At 58.4% G+C, this 19,577-nt stretch overlaps 1 protein-coding gene across 2 annotated transcripts in view; it reads left to right on the plus strand.

Moving 5' to 3' along the window:
• Positions 1-19,577, plus strand: part of LOC106563911 (protein kinase C beta type) — a 175,913-nt gene that overhangs the window by 64 nt on the left and 156,272 nt on the right. For both annotated transcript variants that reach the window (XM_045715962.1, XM_045715963.1), the window contains exon 1: positions 1-364. This exon is cut by the window's left edge and continues 64 nt beyond it. In XM_045715962.1, the coding sequence (XP_045571918.1) occupies positions 192-364 (173 nt within the window). In that variant the 5' untranslated portion in view covers positions 1-191. The remainder of the gene's footprint in view (positions 365-19,577) is intronic.

The following is a 19,577-nucleotide window of genomic DNA, read 5'->3' on the forward strand; positions in this document are numbered from 1 at the left end:
GGATCTTTCCCGTTACAAACGGAGATAACACACACACACACACACACACACACACACAAGACACGGACGACACGGACACTGAGTGAAACAAACAAACGGACAGTTGAGGTTCTCCAAAAAAACGTATACTATAGTCCCAACATACAAAAAAACACACATTTCCACGTTGAAACCTAAACCGAACGAAAGCGATGGCTGACTCCGGAGCGAACAGCAACAGCGACGGAGAGGAAAAACCGCTGCGGGGATTCGCGCGTCAGGGCGCCCTCCGACAGAAGAACGTGCACGAAGTCAAGGACCACAAGTTCATCGCTCGCTTCTTCAAGCAGCCAACCTTCTGCAGCCACTGCACCGACTTCATCTGGTGAGCGAGAGAGAGAGAGAGAGAGAGAGGAGATGGAGGGGAGGGAGAGAAAGAGAGAGGTACCGCGGGGTGGCTTTGAATTGGAAGAGTTTGACCCCCTTTTGCTGAGGGCTTTAGGCTACTGTTGCAATATAATGATAATGTTGGAAAGAGGGATAGATAGAGGGAGAGGTATCGGAGTGTCTGAGCGGGGATAGGAGAGTAGAACAGAGCAGGCTTGGATACGCACTGGGCGCAGAAGTCAATTCCACAAAAGTCTGTGTGCCAGTTGGCTATAGGCTGTCCAGTATCTCACCCCTGCAGCAGGCTAGGCTATAGGCTGTCCAGTATCTCATCCCCTGCAGCAGGCTAGGCTAGGCTATAGGCTGTCCAGTATCTCACCCCTGCAGCAGGCTAGGCTATAGGCTGTCCAGTATCTCACCCCTGCAGCAGGCTAGGCTATAGGCTGTCCAGTATCTCATCCCCTGCAGCAGGCTAGGCTATAGGCTGTCCAGTATCTCATCCCCTGCAGCAGGCTAGGCTAGGCTATAGACTGTCCAGTATCTCATCCCCTGCAGCAGGCTAGGCTATAGGCTGTCCAGTATCTCATCCCCTGCAGCAGGCTAGGCTAGGCTAGGCTATAGACTGTCCAGTATCTCACCCCTGCAGCAGGCTAGGCTATAGGCTGTCCAGTATCTCACCCCTGTAGCAGGCTAGGCTAGGCTATAGGCTGTCCAGTATCTCACCCCTGCAGCAGGCTAGGCTAGGCTATAGGCTGTCCAGTATCTCACCCCTGCAGCAGGCTAGGCTATAGGCTGTCCAGTATCTCACCCCTGCAGCAGGCTAGGCTATAGGCTGTCCAGTATCTCACCCCTGCAGCAGGCTAGGCTAGGCTATAGGCTGTCCAGTATCTCACCCCTGCAGCAGGCTAGGCTATAGGCTGTCCAGTATCTCATCCCTGCAGCAGGCTAGGCTATAGGCTGTCCAGTATCTCATCCCCTGCAGCAGGCTAGGCTATAGGCTGTCCAGTATCTCATCCCCTGCAGCAGGCTAGGCTATAGGCTGTCTAGTATCTCACCCCTGCAGCAGGCTAGGCTATAGGCTGTCTAGTATCTCATCCCTGCAGCAGGCTAGGCTATAGGCTGTCCAGTATCTCACCCCTGCAGCAGGCTAGGCTATAGGCTGTCCAGTATCTCAGCCCTGCAGCAGGCTAGGCTATATGCTGTCCAGTATCTCACCCCTGCAGCAGGCTAGGCTATAGCCTGTCCAGTATCTCAGCCCTGCAGCAGGCTAGGCTATAGGCTGTCCAGTATCTCACCCCTGCAGCAGGCTAGGCTATAGCCTGTCCAGTATCTCACCCCTGCAGCAGGCTAGGCTATAGGCTGTCCAGTATCTCACCCCTGCAGCAGGCTAGGCTATAGCCTGTCCAGTATCTCACCCCTGCAGCAGGCTAGGCTATAGGCTGTCCAGTATCTCATCCCCTGCAGCAGGCTAGGCTATAGGCTGTCCAGTATCTCACCCCTGCAGCAGGCTAGGCTATAGGCTGTCCAGTATCTCACCCCTGCAGCAGGCTAGGCTATAGGCTGTCCAGTATCTCATCCCTGCAGCAGGCTAGGCTATAGGCTGTCCAGTATCTCATCCCTGCAGCAGGCTAGGCTATAGACTGTCCAGTATCTCATCCCCTGCAGCAGGCTAGGCTAGGCTATAGGCTGTCCAGTATCTCATCCCTGCAGCAGGCTAGGCTAGGCTATAGGCTGTCTAGTATCTCACCCCTGCAGCAGGCTAGGCTATAGGCTGTCCAGTATCTCATCCCTGCAGCAGGCTAGGCTATAGGCTGTCCAGTATCTCACCCCTGCAGCAGGCTAGGCTAGGCTATAGGCTGTCTAGTATCTCACCCCTGCAGCAGGCTAGGCTAGGCTATAGGCTGTCCAGTATCTCACCCCTGCAGCAGGCTAGGCTATAGGCTGTCCAGTATCTCATCCCTGCAGCAGGCTAGGCTATAGGCTGTCCAGTATGTCATCCCTGCAGCAGGCTAGGCTATAGGCTGTCCAGTATCTCACCCCTGCAGCAGGCTAGGCTATAGGCTGTCCAGTATCTCACCACTGCAGCAGGCTAGGCTATAGGCTGTCCAGTATCTCAGCCCTGCAGCAGGCTAGGCTATAGGCTGTCCAGTATCTCACCCCTGCAGCAGGCTAGGCTATAGGCTGTCCAGTATCTCAGCCCTGCAGCAGGCTAGGCTATAGGCTGTCCAGTATCTCACCCCTGCAGCAGGCTAGGCTATAGGCTGTCCAGTATCTCACCCCTGCAGCAGGCTAGGCTATAGCCTGTCCAGTATCTCACCCCTGCAGCAGGCAGGCTAGGCTATAGGCTGTCCAGTATCTCACCCCTGCAGCAGGCTAGGCTAGGCTATAGGCTGTCCAGTATCTCACCCCTGCAGCAGGCTAGGCTATAGGCTGTCCAGTATCTCACCCCTGCAGCAGGCTAGGCTATAGGCTGTCCAGTATCTCATCCCTGCAGCAGGCTAGGCTATAGGCTGTCCAGTATCTCACCCCTGCAGCAGGCTAGGCTATAGACTGTCCAGTATCTCACCCCCTGCAGCAGGCTAGGCTAGGCTAGGCTATAGGCTGTCCAGTATCTCATCCCTGCAGCAGGCTAGGCTATAGGCTGTCCAGTATCTCATCCCTGCAGCAGGCTAGGCTATAGACTGTCCAGTATCTCATCCCCTGCAGCAGGCTAGGCTAGGCTATAGGCTGTCCAGTATCTCATCCCTGCCGCAGGCTAGGCTATAGGCTGTCCAGTATCTCATCCCCTGCAGCAGGCTAGGCTATAGGCTGTCCAGTATCTCATCCCAGCAGCAGGCTAGGCTATAGACTGTCCAGTATCTCATCCCCTGCAGCAGGCTAGGCTAGGCTATAGGCTGTCCAGTATCTCATCCCTGCAGCAGGCTAGGCTATAGGCTGTCCAGTATCTCATCCCTGCAGCAGGCTAGGCTATAGGCTGTCCAGTATCTCACCCCCTGCAGCAGGCTAGGCTAGGCTATAGGCTGTCCAGTATCTCATCCCCTGCAGCAGGCTAGGCTAGGCTATAGGCTGTCCAGTATCTCATCCCCTGCAGCAGGCTAGGCTATAGGCTGTCTAGTATCTCACCCCTGCAGCAGGCTAGGCTATAGGCTGTCCAGTATCTCACCCCTGCAGCAGGCTAGGCTATAGGCTGTCCAGTATCTCATCCCCTGCAGCAGCAAGCTAGGCTATAGGCTGTCCAGTATCTCATCCCCTGTAGCAGTCTAGGCTAGGCTATAGGCTGTCCAGTATCTCACCCCTGCAGCAGGCTAGGCTATAGGCTGTCCAGTGTCTCATCCCTGCAGCAGGCTAGGCTATAGGTTGTTCAGTATCTCACCCCTGCAGCAGCAGGCTAGGCTAGGCTAGGCTAGGCTATAGGCTATCCAGTATCTCATCCCCTGCAGCAGGCTAGGCTAGGCTAGGCCGTAGGCTATAGGCTGTCCAGTATCTCACCCCTGCAGCAGGCTAGGCTAGGCTAGGCTAGGCTAGGCTAGGCTATAGGCTGTCCAGTAGGTTGTTCCAGCATCTCACGCAACATGAGAATGACGGTAGGGGACGGACTCACAGGTGGAACATTTGCTGTTTTAATACAGACCCTATATTTGGAGAGGCAGGTAGCCTAGTGGTTAGAGGGGGGGGACGGCAGGTAGCCTAGTGGTTAGAGTGGAGGGGCGGCAGGGAGCCTAGTGGTTAGAGTGGATGGGAGGCAGGTAGGCTAGTGGTTAGAGTGGAGGGACGGCAGGTAGCCTAATGGTTAGAGTCGAGGGACTGCAGGTAGCCTAGTGGTTAGAGTGGAGGGGGGGCAGGTAGCCTAGTGGATAGAGTGGGGGCGGCAGGTAGCCAAGTGGTTAGAGTGGAGGGACAGCAGGTAGCCTAGTGGTTAGAGTGGGGGACGGCAGGTAGCCTAGTGGTTAGAGTGGAGGGGGGGCAGGTAGCCTAGTGGTTAGAGTAGAGGGACGGCAGGTAGCCTAGTGGTTAGAGTGGAGGGGGGGCAGGTAGCCTAGTGGTTAGAGTGGAGGGACGGCAGGGTAGACTTGTGGTTAGAGTGGAGGGACGGCAGGTAGCCTAGTGGTTAGAGTGGGGGGGCGGCAGGTAGCCTAGTGGTTAGAGTGGGGGGACGGCAGGTAGCCTAGTCGTTAGAGTGGAGGGGTGGCAGGTAGCCTAGTGGTTAGAGTGGAGGGGGGGGGGGGCAGGTAGCATACTGGTTAGAGTGGAGGGATGGCAGTGTAGACTTGTGGTTAGAGTGGAGGGACGGCAGGTAGCCTAGTGGTTAGAGTGGAGGGGTGGCAGGTAGCCTAGTGGTTAGAGTGGAGGGACGGCAGGTAGCCTAGTGGTTAGAGTGGAGGGATGGCAGTGTAGCCTAGTGGTTAGAGTGGAGGGACGGCAGGTAGCCTAGTGGTTAGAGTGGAGGGACGGCAGGTAGTCTAGTGGTTAGAGTGGAGGGCGGCAGGTAGCCTAGTGTTTAGAGTGGAGGGACAGCAGGTAGCCTGGTGGTTAGAGTGTAGGGGTTGCAGGGTAGCCTATTGGTTAGAGTGGAGGGACGGCAGGTAGCCTAGTGGTTAGAGTGGAGGGGTGGCAGGTAGCCTAGTGGTTAGAGTGGAGGGGGGGCAGGTAGCATAGTGGTTAGAGTGGAGGGATGGCAGTGTAGCCTAGTGGTTAGAGTGGAGGGACGGCAGGTAGCCTTTTGGTTAGAGTGGAGGGACGGCAGGTAGCCTAGTGGTTAGAGTGGTGGGGCGGCAGGTAGCCTAGTGGTTAGATTGGAGGGGCGGCAGGTAGCCTAGTGGTTAGAGTGGAGGGGGGGCAGGTAGCCTAGTGGTTAGAGTGGAGGGACGGCAGGTAGCCTAGTGGTTAGAATGGAGGGACGGCAGGTAGCCTAGTGGTTAGAGTTGAGGGACCGGCAGGTAGCCTAGTGGTTAGAGTGGGGGCGGCAGGTAGCCTAGTGGTTAGAGTGGAGGGACGGCAGGTAGCCTAGTGGTTAGAGTGCAGGGGCGGCAGGTAGCCTAGTGGTTAGAGTGGAGGGACGGCAGGTAGCCTTGTGGTTAGAGTGGAGGGACGGCAGGTAGCCTAGTGGTTAGAGTGGAGGGGTGGCAGGTAGCCTAGTGGTTAGAGTGGAGGGGGGGGCAGGTAGCATAGTGGTTAGAGTGGAGGGATGGCAGTGTAGACTTGTGGTTAGAGTGGAGGGACGGCAGGTAGCCTAGTGGTTAGAGTGGAGGGGTGGCAGGTAGCCTAGTGGTTAGAGTGGAGGGGGGGGGGGCAGGTAGCATAGTGGTTAGAGTGGAGGGATGGCAGTGTAGCCTAGTGGTTAGAGTGGAGGGACGGCAGGTAGCCTTTTGGTTAGAGTGGAGGGACGGCAGGTAGCCTAGTGGTTAGAGTGGTGGGGCGGCAGGTAGCCTAGTGGTTAGAGTGGAGGGGTGGCAGGTAGCCTAGTGGTTAGAGTGGGGGGGGGCAGGTAGCATAGTGGTTAGAGTGGAGGGATGGCAGTATAGCCTAGTGGTTAGAGTGGAGGGATGGCAGGTAGCCTAGTGGTTAGAGTGGAGGGACCGGCAGGTAGCCTAGTGGTTAGAGTGGAGGGGCGGCAGGTAGCCTAGTGTTTAGAGTGGAGGGACAGCAGGTAGCCTGGTGGTTAGAGTGTAGGGGTTGCAGGGTAGCCTAGTGGTTAGAGTGGAGGGGGGCAGGTATCCTAGTGGTTAGAGTGGAGGGGCGGCAGGTAGCCTAGTGGTTAGAGTGGAGGGGCGGCAGGGTAGCCTAGTGGTTAGAGTGTAGGGGCGGCAGGGTAGCCTAGTGGTTAGAGTGGAGGGCGGCATGTAGCCTAGTGGTTAGAGTGGAGGGACGGCAGGTAGCCTAGTGGTTAGAGTGGAGGGCGTCAGGTAGCCTAGTGGTTAGAGTAGAGGGGTGGCAGGTAGCCTAGTGGTTAGAGTGGAGGGACGGCAGGTAGCCTAGTGGTTAGAGAGGAGGGAGGCAGGTAGCCTAGTGGTTAGAGTGGAGGGGCGGCAGGTAGCCTAGTGGTTAGAGTTGAGGGCGGCAGTTAGCCTTGTGGTTAGAGTGGAGGGACGGCAGGTAGCCTAGTGGTTAGAGTGGGGGGACGGCAGGTAGCCTAGTGGTTAGAGTGGAGAGGCGGCAGGTAGCCTAGTGGTTAGAGTGTAGGGGGGCAGGTAGCCTAGTGGTTAAAGTGGAGGGACGGCAGGTAGCCTAGTGGTTAGAGTGGAGGGACGGCAGGTAGCCTAGTGGTTAGAGTGGAGGTACGGCAGGTAGCCTAGTGGTTAGAGTGGAGGGGCGGCAGGTAGCCTAGTGGTTAGAGTGGAGGGACGGCAGGTAGCCTAGTGGTTAGAGTGGAGGGACGCCAGGTAGCCTAGTGGTTAGAGTGGAGGGACGGCAGGTAGCCTAGTGGTTAGAGTGGAGGGAGGCAGGTAGCCTAGTGGTTAGAGTGGAGGGACTGCAGGGTAGCCTAGTGGTTAGAGTGGAGGGACGGCAGGTAGCCTAGTGTTTAGAGTGGAGGGACGGCAGGGTAGCCTAGTGGTTAGAGTGGAGGGGCGGCAGGTAGTCTAGTGGTTAGAGTGGAGGGGAGGCAGGTAGCCTAGTGGTTAGAGTGGAGGGGAGGCAGGTAGCCTAGTGGTTAGAGTGGAGGGACGGCAGGTAGCCTAGTGTTTAGAGTGGAGGGACGGCAGGTAGTCTAGTGGTTAGAGTGGAGGGGAGGCAGGTAGCCTAGTGGTTAGAGTGGAGGGGAGGCAGGTAGCCTAGTGGTTAGAGTGGAGGGGCTGCAGGTAGCCTAGTGGTTAGAGTGGAGGGACGGCAGGTAGCCTAGTTGTTAGAGTGGAGGGGCTGCAGGTAGCCTAGTGGTTAGAGTGGAGGGACGGCAGGTAGCCTAGTGGTTAGAGTGGAGGGGCGGCGGGTAGCCTAGTGGTTAGAGTGGAGGGACGGCAGGTAGCCTAGTGGTTAGAGTGGAGGGGCTGCAGGTAGTCTAGTGGTTAGAGTGGAGGGACGGCAGGTAGCCTAGTGGTTACAGTGGAGGGACGGCAGGTAGCCTAGTGTTTAGAGTGGAGGGATGGCAGGGTAGCCTAGTGGTTAGAGTGGAGGGATGGCAGGGTAGCCTAGTGGTTAGAGTGGAGGGGCGGCAGGTAGCCTAGTGGTTAGAGTGGAGGGACGGCAGGTAGCCTAGTGGTTAGAGTGGAGGGACGGCAGGTAGCCTAGTGGTTAGAGTGGAGGGACGGCAGGTAGCCTCGTGGTTAGGATGGAGGGACGGCAGGTAGTCTTGTGGTTAGAGTGGAGCGGCGGCAGGTAGCCTAGTGGTTAGAGTGGAGGGACGGCAGGTAGCCTTGTGGTTAGAGTGGAGGGGCGGCAGGTAGCCTAGTGGTTAGAGTGGAGGGGCGGCAGGTAGCCTAGTGGTTAGAGTGGAGGGACGGCAGGTAGCCTAGTGGTTAGAGTGGAGGGGGCAGGTAGCCTAGTGGTTAGAGTTGAGGGCGGCAGTTAGCCTTGTGGTTAGAGTGGAGGGACGGCAGGTAGCCTAGTGGTTAGAGTGGGGGACGGCAGGTAGCCTAGTGGTTAGAGTGGAGAGGCGGCAGGTAGCCTAGTGGTTAGAGTGTAGGGGGCAGGTAGCCTAGTGGTTAAAGTGGAGGGACGGCAGGTAGCCTAGTGGTTAGAGTGGGGGGCGGCAGGTAGCCTAGTGGTTAGAGTGGAGGTATGGCAGGTAGCCTAGTGGTTAGAGTGCAGGGGCGGCAGGTAGCCTAGTGGTTAGAGTGGAGGGGGGCAGGTAGCCTAGTGGTTAGAGTGGAGGGACGGCAGGTAGCCTAGTGGTTAGAGTGGAGGGACGCCAGGTAGCCTAGTGGTTAGAGTGGAGGGACGGCAGGTAGCCTAGTGGTTAGAGTGGAGGGGAGGCAGGTAGCCTAGTGTTTAGAGTGGAGGGACTGCAGGGTAGCCTAGTGGTTAGAGTGGTGGGACGGCAGGTAGCCTAGTGTTTAGAGTGGAGGGACGGCAGGGTAGCCTAGTGGTTAGAGTGGAGGGGCGGCAGGTAGTCTAGTGGTTAGAGTGGAGGGGAGGAAGGTAGCCTAGTGGTTAGAGTGGAGGGGAGGCAGGTAGACTAGTGGTTAGAGTGGAGGGACGGCAGGTAGCCTAGTGTTTAGAGTGGAGGGACGGCAGGTAGTCTAGTGGTTAGAGTGGAGGGGAGGCAGGTAGCCTAGTGGTTAGAGTGGAGGGGAGGCAGGTAGCCTAGTGGTTAGAGTGGAGGGGCTGCAGGTAGCCTAGTGGTTAGAGTGGAGGGACGGCAGGTAGCCTAGTGGTTAGAGTGGAGGGGCTGCAGGTAGCCTAGTGGTTAGAGTGGAGGGACGGCAGGTAGCCTAGTGGTTAGAGTGGAGGGGCGGCAGGTAGCCTAGTGGTTAGAGTGGAGGGACGGCAGGTAGCCTAGTGGTTAGAGTGGAGGGGCTGCAGGTAGTCTAGTGGTTAGAGTGGAGGGACGGCAGGTAGCCTAGTGGTTACAGTGGAGGGACGGCAGGTAGCCTAGTGTTTAGAGTGGAGGGATGGCAGGGTAGCCTAGTGGTTAGAGTGGAGGGACGGCAGGGTAGCCTAGTGGTTAGAGTGGAGGGGCGGCAGGTAGCCTAGTGGTTAGAGTGGAGGGACCGGCAGGTAGCCTAGTGTTTAGAGTGGAGGGACGGCAGGTAGCCTAGTGGTTAGAGTGGAGGGACGGCAGGTAGCGTAGTGGTTAGAGTGGAGGGGCGGCAGGGTAGCCTAGTGGTTAGAGTGGAGCGGTGGCAGGTAGCCTAGTGGTTAGAGTGGAGGGACGGCAGGTAGCCTAGTGGTTATAGTGGAGGGGGGGGCAGGTAGCCTAGTGGTTAGAGTGGAGGGACGGCAGGTAGCCTAGTGGTTAGAGTGGAGGGAAGGCAGGGTAGACTAGTGGTTAGAGTGGAGGGGCGGCAGGTAGCCTCGTGGTTAGGATGGAGGGACGGCAGGTAGTCTTGTGGTTAGAGTGGAGGGGCGGCAGGTAGCCTAGTGGTTAGAGTGGAGGGACGGCAGGTAGTCTTGTGGTTAGAGTGGAGGGCGGCAGGTAGCCTAGTGGTTAGAGTGGAGGGGCGGCAGGTAGCCTAGTGGTTAGAGTGGAGGGACGACAGGTAGCCTAGTGGTTAGAGTGGAGGGGGGGCAGGTAGCCTAGTGGTTAGAGTGGAGGGATGGCAGGTAGCCTAGTGGTTAGAGTGGAGGGAAGGCAGGGTAGACTAGTGGTTAGAGTGGAGGGGCGGCAGGTAGCCTCGTGGTTAGAATGGAGGGACGGCAGGTAGTCTTGTGGTTAGAGTGGAGGGCGGCAGGTAGCCTAGTGGTTAGGGTGGAGGGACGGCAGGTAGTCTTGTGGTTAGAGTGGAGGGGCGGCAGGTAGCCTAGTGGTTAGAGTGGAGGGGCGGCAGGTAGCCTAGTGGTTAGAGTGGAGGGACGGCAGGTAGCCTAGTGGTTAGAGTGGAGGGGCTGCAGGTAGTCTAGTGGTTAGAGTGGAGGGACGGCAGGTAGCCTAGTGGTTACAGTGGAGGGACGGCAGGTAGCCTAGTGTTTAGAGTGGAGGGACGGCAGGGTAGCCTAGTGGTTAGAGTGGAGGGATGGCAGGGTAGCCTAGTGGTTAGAGTGGAGGGCGGCAGGTAGCCTAGTGGTTAGAGTGGAGGGACGGCAGGTAGCCTAGTGTTTAGAGTGGAGGGACGGCAGGTAGCCTAGTGGTTAGAGTGGAGGGACGGCAGGTAGCGTAGTGGTTAGAGTGGAGGGGCGGCAGGGTAGCCTAGTGGTTAGAGTGGAGCGGTGGCAGGTAGCCTAGTGGTTAGAGTGGAGGGACGGCAGGTAGCCTAGTGGTTAGAGTGGAGGGGGGGCAGGTAGCCTAGTGGTTAGAGTGGAGGGATGGCAGGTAGCCTAGTGGTTAGAGTGGAGGGAAGGCAGGGTAGACTAGTGGTTAGAGTGGAGGGGCGGCAGGTAGCCTCGTGGTTAGGATGGAGGGACGGCAGGTAGTCTTGTGGTTAGAGTGGAGGGGCGGCAGGTAGCCTAGTGGTTAGAGTGGAGGGACGGCAGGTAGTCTTGTGGTTAGAGTGGAGGGGCGGCAGGTAGCCTAGTGGTTAGAGTGGAGGGGCGGCAGGTAGCCTAGTGGTTAGAGTGGAGGGTAGGCAGGTAGTCTTGTGGTTAGAGTGGAGGGGCGGCAGGTAGCCTAGTGGTTAGAGTGGAGGGGCGGCAGGTAGCCTAGTGGTTAGAGTGGAGGGACGACAGGTAGCCTAGTGGTTAGAGTGGAGGGGGGGCAGGTAGCCTAGTGGTTAGAGTGGAGGGATGGCAGGTAGCCTAGTGGTTAGAGTGGAGGGAAGGCAGGGTAGACTAGTGGTTAGAGTGGAGGGGCGGCAGGTAGCCTCGTGGTTAGAATGGAGGGACGGCAGGTAGTCTTGTGGTTAGAGTGGAGGGGCGGCAGGTAGCCTAGTGGTTAGTGTGGAGGGACGGCAGGTAGTCTTGTGGTTAGAGTGGAGGGGCGGCAGGTAGCCTAGTGGTTAGAGTGGAGGGCGGCAGGTAGCCTAGTGGTTAGAGTGGAGTGGCGGCTAGGTAGCCTACTGGTTAGAGTGGAGGGGCGGCAGGGTAGTCTAGTGGTTAGAGTGGAGGGGTGGCAGGTATCCTAGTGGTTAGAGTGGAGGGGCGGCAGGTAGACTAGTGGTTAGAGTGGAGGGACGGCAGGTAGCCTAGTGGTTAGAGCGGAGGGACGGCAGGTAGTCTAGTGGTTAGAGTGGAGGGGCGGCAGGTAGCCTAGTGGTTAGAGTGGAGGGACGGCAGGTAGGCTAGTGGTTAGAGTGGAGGGGCGGCAGGTAGCCTGGTGGTTAGAGTGGAGGGGAGGCAGGTAGCCTAGTGGTTAGAGGGGGGGGACGGCAGGTAGCCTAGTGGTTAGAGTGGAGGGACGGCAGGTAGCCTAGTGGTTAGAGTGGAGGGGCGGCAGGTAGCCTAGTGGTTAGAGTGGAGGGACGGCAGGTAGCCTAGTGTTTAGAGTGGAGGGACGGCAGGTAGCCTAGTGGTTAGAGTGGAGGGACGGCAGGTAGCGTAGTGGTTAGAGTGGAGGGCGGCAGGGTAGCCTAGTGGTTAGAGTGGAGCGGTGGCAGGTAGCCTAGTGGTTAGAGTGGAGGGACGGCAGGTAGCCTAGTGGTTAGAGTGGAGGGGGGGGGGGCAGGTAGCCTAGTGGTTAGAGTGGAGGGATGGCAGGTAGCCTAGTGGTTAGAGTGGAGGGAAGGCAGGGTAGACTAGTGGTTAGAGTGGAGGGGCGGCAGGTAGCCTCGTGGTTAGGATGGAGGGACGGCAGGTAGTCTTGTGGTTAGAGTGGAGGGGCGGCAGGTAGCCTAGTGGTTAGAGTGGAGGGACGGCAGGTAGTCTTGTGGTTAGAGTGGAGGGGCGGCAGGTAGCCTAGTGGTTAGAGTGGAGGGGCGGCAGGTAGCCTAGTGGTTAGAGTGGAGGGTAGGCAGGTAGTCTTGTGGTTAGAGTGGAGGGGCGGCAGGTAGCCTAGTGGTTAGAGTGGAGGGCGGCAGGTAGCCTAGTGGTTAGAGTGGAGGGACGACAGGTAGCCTAGTGGTTAGAGTGGAGGGGGGGGCAGGTAGCCTAGTGGTTAGAGTGGAGGGATGGCAGGTAGCCTAGTGGTTAGAGTGGAGGGAAGGCAGGGTAGACTAGTGGTTAGAGTGGAGGGGCGGCAGGTAGCCTCGTGGTTAGAATGGAGGGACGGCAGGTAGTCTTGTGGTTAGAGTGGAGGGGCGGCAGGTAGCCTAGTGGTTAGTGTGGAGGGACGGCAGGTAGTCTTGTGGTTAGAGTGGAGGGGCGGCAGGTAGCCTAGTGGTTAGAGTGGAGGGGGGCGGCAGGTAGCCTAGTGGTTAGAGTTGAGGGGCGGCTAGGTAGCCTACTGGTTAGAGTGGAGGGCGGCAGGGTAGCCTAGTGGTTAGAGTGGAGGGGTGGCAGGTATCCTAGTGGTTAGAGTGGAGGGGCGGCAGGTAGACTAGTGGTTAGAGTGGAGGGACGGCAGGTAGCCTAGTGGTTAGAGCGGAGGGACGGCAGGTAGTCTAGTGGTTAGAGTGGAGGGGCGGCAGGTAGCCTAGTGGTTAGAGTGGAGGGACGGCAGGTAGGCTAGTGGTTAGAGTGGAGGGGCGGCAGGTAGCCTGGTGGTTAGAGTGGAGGGGAGGCAGGTAGCCTAGTGGTTAGAGGGGGGGGACGGCAGGTAGCCTAGTGGTTAGAGTGGAGGGACGGCTGGTAGCCTAGTGGTTAGAGTGGAGGGACGGCAGGTAGACTAGTGGTTAGAGTGGAGGGGAGGCAGGTAGCCTACTGTTTAGAGTGGAGGGACGGCAGGGTAGCCTAGTGGTTAGAGTGGTGGGACTGCAGGTAGCCTAGTGTTTAGAGTGGAGGGATGCGGCAGGGTAGCCTAGTGGTTAGAGTGGAGGGGCGGAAGGTAGTCTAGTGGTTAGAGTGGAGGGGGGGGCAGGTAGCCTAGTGGTTAGAGTGGAGGGACGGCAGGTAGCCTAGTGGTTAGAGTGGAGGGACCGGCAGGTAGCCTAGTGGTTAGAGTGGAGGGACGGCAGGTAGCCTAGTGGTTAGAGTGGAGGGGAGGCAGGTAGCCTAGTGTTTAGAGTGGAGGGACTGCAGGGTAGCCTAGTGGTTAGAGTGGTGGGACGGCAGGTAGCCTAGTGTTTAGAGTGGAGGGACGGCAGGGTAGCCTAGTGGTTAGAGTGGAGGGGCGGCAGGTAGTCTAGTGGTTAGAGTGGAGGGGAGGAAGGTAGCCTAGTGGTTAGAGTGGAGGGGAGGCAGGTAGCCTAGTGGTTAGAGTGGAGGGACGGCAGGTAGCCTAGTGTTTAGAGTGGAGGGACGGCAGGTAGTCTAGTGGTTAGAGTGGAGGGGAGGCAGGGAGCCTAGTGGTTAGAGTGGAGGGGCTGCAGGTAGCCTAGTGGTTAGAGTGGAGGGACGGCAGGTAGCCTAGTTGTTAGAGTGGAGGGGCTGCAGGTAGCCTAGTGGTTAGAGTGGAGGGACGGCAGGTAGCCTAGTGGTTAGAGTGGAGGGGCGGCGGGTAGCCTAGTGGTTAGAGTGGAGGGACGGCGGGTAGCCTAGTGGTTAGAGTGGAGGGGCTGCAGGTAGTCTAGTGGTTAGAGTGGAGGGACGGCAGGTAGCCTAGTGGTTACAGTGGAGGGACGGCAGGTAGCCTAGTGTTTAGAGTGGAGGGATGGCAGGGTAGCCTAGTGGTTAGAGTGGAGGGATGGCAGGGTAGCCTAGTGGTTAGAGTGGATGGGCGGCAGGTAGCCTATTGGTTAGAGTGGAGGGACGGCAGGTAGCCTAGTGTTTAGAGTGGAGTTACGGCAGGTAGCCTAGTGGTTAGAGTGGAGGGACGGCAGGTAGCCTAGTGGTTAGAGTGGAGGGACGGCAGGTAGCCTAGTTGTTAGAGTGGAGGGGCTGCAGGTAGCCTAGTGGTTAGAGTGGAGGGACGGCAGGTAGCCTAGTGGTTAGAGTGGAGGGGCGGCGGGTAGCCTAGTGGTTAGAGTGGAGGGACGGCGGGTAGCCTAGTGGTTAGAGTGGAGGGGCTGCAGGTAGTCTAGTGGTTAGAGTGGAGGGACGGCAGGTAGCCTAGTGGTTACAGTGGAGGGACGGCAGGTAGCCTAGTGTTTAGAGTGGAGGGATGGCAGGGTAGCCTAGTGGTTAGAGTGGAGGGATGGCAGGGTAGCCTAGTGGTTAGAGTGGAGGGGCGGCAGGTAGCCTATTGGTTAGAGTGGAGGGACGGCAGGTAGCCTAGTGTTTAGAGTGGAGTGACGGCAGGTAGCCTAGTGGTTAGAGTGGAGGGACCGGCAGGTAGCCTAGTGGTTAGAGTGGAGGGCGGCAGGGTAGCCTAGTGGTTAGAGTGGAGCGGCGGCAGGTAGCCTAGTGGTTAGAGTGGAGGGACGGCAGGTAGCCTAGTGGTTAGAGTGGAGGGGCGGCAGGGTAGCCTAGTGGTTAGAGTGGAGGGGTGGCAGGTAGCCTAGTGGTTAGAGTGGAGGGACGACAGGTAGCCTAGTGGTTAGAGTGGAGGGGGGGCAGGTAGCCTAGTGGTTAGAGTGGAGGGACGGCAGGTAGCCTAGTGGTTAGAGTGGAGGGAAGGCAGGGTAGCCTAGTGGTTAGAGTGGAGGGCGGCAGGTAGCCTCGTGGTTAGAATGGAGGGACGGCAGGTAGCCTTGTGGTTAGAGTGGAGGGCGGCAGGTAGCCTAGTGGTTAGTGTGGAGGGACGGCAGGTAGTCTTGTGGTTAGAGTGGAGGGGCGGCAGGTAGCCTAGTGGTTAGAGTGGAGGGGGCGGCAGGTAGCCTAGTGGTTAGAGTTGAGGGGCGGCTAGGTAGCCTAGTGGTTAGAGTGGAGGGGCGGCAGGGTAGCCTAGTGGTTAGAGTGGAGGGGTGGCAGGTATCCTAGTGGTTAGAGTGGAGGGGCGGCAGGTAGACTAGTGGTTAGAGTGGAGGGACGGCAGGTAGCCTAGTGGTTAGAGCGGAGGGACGGCAGGTAGTCTAGTGGTTAGAGTGGAGGGGCGGCAGGTAGCCTAGTGGTTAGAGTGGAGGGACGGCAGGTAGGCTGGTGGTTAGAGTGGAGGGGCGGCAGGTAGCCTGGTGGTTAGAGTGGAGGGGAGGCAGGTAGCCTAGTGGTTAGAGGGGGGACGGCAGGTAGCCTAGTGGTTAGAGTGGAGGGACGGCTGGTAGCCTAGTGGTTAGAGTGGAGGGACGGCAGGTAGACTAGTGGTTAGAGTGGAGGGGAGGCAGGTAGCCTACTGTTTAGAGTGGAGGGACGGCAGGGTAGCCTAGTGGTTAGAGTGGTGGGACGGCAGGTAGCCTAGTGTTTAGAGTGGAGGGATGCGGCAGGGTAGCCTAGTGGTTAGAGTGGAGGGGCGGAAGGTAGTCTAGTGGTTAGAGTGGAGGGGGGGCAGGTAGCCTAGTGGTTAGAGTGGAGGGACGGCAGGTAGCCTAGTGGTTAGAGTGGAGGGACGGCAGGTAGCCTAGTGGTTAGAGTGGAGGGACGGCAGGTAGCCTAGTGGTTAGAGTGGAGGGGAGGCAGGTAGCCTAGTGTTTAGAGTGGAGGGACTGCAGGGTAGCCTAGTGGTTAGAGTGGTGGGACGGCAGGTAGCCTAGTGTTTAGAGTGGAGGGACGGCAGGGTAGCCTAGTGGTTAGAGTGGAGGGGCGGCAGGTAGTCTAGTGGTTAGAGTGGAGGGGAGGAAGGTAGCCTAGTGGTTAGAGTGGAGGGGAGGCAGGTAGCCTAGTGGTTAGAGTGGAGGGACGGCAGGTAGCCTAGTGTTTAGAGTGGAGGGACGGCAGGTAGTCTAGTGGTTAGAGTGGAGGGGAGGCAGGGAGCCTAGTGGTTAGAGTGGAGGGGCTGCAGGTAGCCTAGTGGTTAGAGTGGAGGGACGGCAGGTAGCCTAGTTGTTAGAGTGGAGGGGCTGCAGGTAGCCTAGTGGTTAGAGTGGAGGGACCGGCAGGTAGCCTAGTGGTTAGAGTGGAGGGCGGCGGGTAGCCTAGTGGTTAGAGTGGAGGGACGGCGGGTAGCCTAGTGGTTAGAGTGGAGGGGCTGCAGGTAGTCTAGTGGTTAGAGTGGAGGGACGGCAGGTAGCCTAGTGGTTACAGTGGAGGGACGGCAGGTAGCCTAGTGTTTAGAGTGGAGGGATGGCAGGGTAGCCTAGTGGTTAGAGTGGAGGGATGGCAGGGTAGCCTAGTGGTTAGAGTGGATGGGCGGCAGGTAGCCTATTGGTTAGAGTGGAGGGACGGCAGGTAGCCTAGTGGTTAGAGTGGAGTGACGGCAGGTAGCCTAGTGGTTAGAGTGGAGGGACGGCAGGTAGCCTAGTGGTTAGAGTGGAGGGACCGGCAGGTAGCCTAGTTGTTAGAGTGGAGGGGCTGCAGGTAGCCTAGTGGTTAGAGTGGAGGGACGGCAGGTAGCCTAGTGGTTAGAGTGGAGGGCGGCGGGTAGCCTAGTGGTTAGAGTGGAGGGACGGCGGGTAGCCTAGTGGTTAGAGTGGAGGGGCTGCAGGTAGTCTAGTGGTTAGAGTGGAGGGACGGCAGGTAGCCTAGTGGTTACAGTGGAGGGACGGCAGGTAGCCTAGTGTTTAGAGTGGAGGGATGGCAGGGTAGCCTAGTGGTTAGAGTGGAGGGATGGCAGGGTAGCCTAGTGGTTAGAGTGGATGGGCGGCAGGTAGCCTATTGGTTAGAGTGGAGGGACGGCAGGTAGCCTAGTGTTTAGAGTGGAGTGACGGCAGGTAGCCTAGTGGTTAGAGTGGAGGGACGGCAGGTAGCCTAGTGGTTAGAGTGGAGGGCGGCAGGGTAGCCTAGTGGTTAGAGTGGAGCGGTGGCAGGTAGCCTAGTGGTTAGAGTGGAGGGATGGCAGGTAGCCTAGTGGTTAGAGTGGAGGGGGCAGGTAGCCTAGTGGTTAGAGTGGAGGGATGGCAGGTAGCCTAGTGGTTAGGATGGAGGGACCGGCAGGTAGCCTAGTGGTTAGGATGGAGGGACGGCAGGTAGTCTTGTGGTTAGAGTGGAGGGGCGGCAGGTAGCCTAGTGGTTAGAGTGGAGGGACGGCAGGTAGTCTTGTGGTTAGAGTGGAGGGGCGGCAGGTAGCCTAGTGGTTAGAGTGGAGGGGCGGCAAGTAGCCTAGTGGTTAGAGTGGAGGGACGGCAGGTAGCCTAGTGGTTAGAGTGGAGGGGGGGCAGGTAGCCTAGTGGTTAGAGTGGAGGGATGGCAGGTAGCCTAGTGGTTAGAGTGGAGGGAAGGCAGGGTAGACTAGTGGTTAGAGTGGAGGGGCGGCAGGTAGCCTAGTGGTTAGAATGGAGGGACGGCAGGTAGTCTTGTGGTTAGAGTGGAGGGGCGGCAGGTAGCCTAGTGGTTAGAGTGGAGGGACGGCAGGTAGTCTTGTGGTTAGAGTGGAGGGGCGGCAGGTAGCCTAGTGGTTAGAGTGGAGGGATGGCAGGTAGCCTAGTGGTTAGAGTGGAGGGAAGGCAGGGTAGACTAGTGGTTAGAGTGGAGGGGCGGCAGGTAGCCTCGTGGTTAGGATGGAGGGACGGCAGGTAGTCTTGTGGTTAGAGTGGAGGGGCGGCAGGTAGCCTAGTGGTTAGAGTGGAGGGACGGCAGGTAGTCTTGTGGTTAGAGTGGAGGGGCGGCAGGTAGCCTAGTGGTTAGAGTGGAGGGGCGGCAGGTAGCCTAGTGGTTAGAGTGGAGGGACGGCAGGTAGTCTTGTGGTTAGAGTGGAGGGCGGCAGGTAGCCTAGTGGTTAGAGTGGAGGGGCGGCAGGTAGCCTAGTGGTTAGAGTGGAGGGACGGCAGGTAGCCTAGTGGTTAGAGTGGAGGGGGGCAGGTAGCCTAGTGGTTAGAGTGGAGGGATGGCAGGTAGCCTAGTGGTTAGAGTGGAGGGAAGGCAGGGTAGACTAGTGGTTAGAGTGGAGGGGCGGCAGGTAGCCTCGTGGTTAGAATGGAGGGACGGCAGGTAGTCTTGTGGTTAGAGTGGAGGGGCGGCAGGTAGCCTAGTGGTTAGTGTGGAGGGACGGCAGGTAGTCTTGTGGTTAGAGTGGAGGGGCGGCAGGTAGCCTAGTGGTTAGAGTGGAGGGGGGCGGCAGGTAGCCTAGTGGTTAGAGTTGAGGGGCGGCTAGGTAGCCTACTGGTTAGAGTGGAGGGGCGGCAGGGTAGCCTAGTGGTTAGAGTGGAGGGGTGGCAGGTATCCTAGTGGTTAGAGTGGAGGGGCGGCAGGTAGACTAGTGGTTAGAGTGGAGGGACGGCAGGTAGCCTAGTGGTTAGAGCGGAGGGACGGCAGGTAGTCTAGTGGTTAGAGTGGAGGGGCGGCAGGTAGCCTAGTGGTTAGAGTGGAGGGACGGCAGGTAGGCTGGTGGTTAGAGTGGAGGGGCGGCAGGTAGCCTGGTGGTTAGAGTGGAGGGAGGCAGGTAGCCTAGTGGTTAGAGGGGGGACGGCAGGTAGCCTAGTGGTTAGAGTGGAGGGACGGCTGGTAGCCTAGTGGTTAGAGTGGAGGGACGGCAGGTAGCCTAGTGGTTAGAGTGGAGGGGAGGCAGGTAGCCTAGTGTTTAGAGTGGAGGGACGGCAGGGTAGCCTAGTGGTTAGAGTGGTGGGACGGCAGGTAGCCTAGTGTTTAGAGTGGAGGGATGCGGCAGGGTAGCCTAGTGGTTAGAGTGGAGGGGGGGCGGAAGGTAGTCTAGTGGTTAGAGTGGAGGGGGGCAGGTAGCCTAGTGGTTAGAGTGGAGGGACGGCAGGTAGCCTAGTGGTTAGAGTGGAGGGACGGCAGGTAGCCTAGTGGTTAGAGTGGAGGGACGGCAGGTAGCCTAGTGGTTAGAGTGGAGGGGAGGCAGGTAGCCTAGTGTTTAGAGTGGAGGGACTGCAGGGTAGCCTAGTGGTTAGAGTGGTGGGACGGCAGGTAGCCTAGTGTTTAGAGTGGAGGGACGGCAGGGTAGCCTAGTGGTTAGAGTGGAGGGGCGGCAGGTAGTCTAGTGGTTAGAGTGGAGGGGAGGAAGGTAGCCTAGTGGTTAGAGTGGAGGGAGGCAGGTAGCCTAGTGGTTAGAGTGGAGGGACGGCAGGTAGCCTAGTGTTTAGAGTGGAGGGACGGCAGGTAGTCTAGTGGTTAGAGTGGAGGGAGGCAGGGAGCCTAGTGGTTAGAGTGGAGGGGCTGCAGGTAGCCTAGTGGTTAGAGAGGAGGGACGGCAGGTAGCCTAGTTGTTAGAGTGGAGGGGCTGCAGGTAGCCTAGTGGTTAGAGTGGAGGGACGGCAGGTAGCCTAGTGGTTAGAGTGGAGGGCGGCGGGTAGCCTAGTGGTTAGAGTGGAGGGACGGCGGGTAGCCTAGTGGTTAGAGTGGAGGGGCTGCAGGTAGTCTAGTGGTTAGAGTGGAGGGACGGCAGGTAGCCTAGTGGTTACAGTGGAGGGACGGCAGGTAGCCTAGTGGTTAGAGTGGAGGGATGGCAGGGTAGCCTAGTGGTTAGAGTGGAGGGATGGCAGGGTAGCCTAGTGGTTAGAGTGGATGGGCGGCAGGTAGCCTATTGGTTAGAGTGGAGGGACGGCAGGTAGCCTAGTGTTTAGAGTGGAGTTACGGCAGGTAGCCTAGTGGTTAGAGTGGAGGGACGGCAGGTAGCCTAGTGGTTAGAGTGGAGGGACGGCAGGTAGCCTAGTTGTTAGAGTGGAGGGGCTGCAGGTAGCCTAGTGGTTAGAGTGGAGGGACGGCAGGTAGCCTAGTGGTTA

Source organism: Salmo salar, chromosome ssa03 (genome assembly GCF_905237065.1).
Source record: "Salmo salar chromosome ssa03, Ssal_v3.1, whole genome shotgun sequence".
In the NCBI taxonomy this organism is placed as follows: domain Eukaryota; kingdom Metazoa; phylum Chordata; class Actinopteri; order Salmoniformes; family Salmonidae; genus Salmo; species Salmo salar.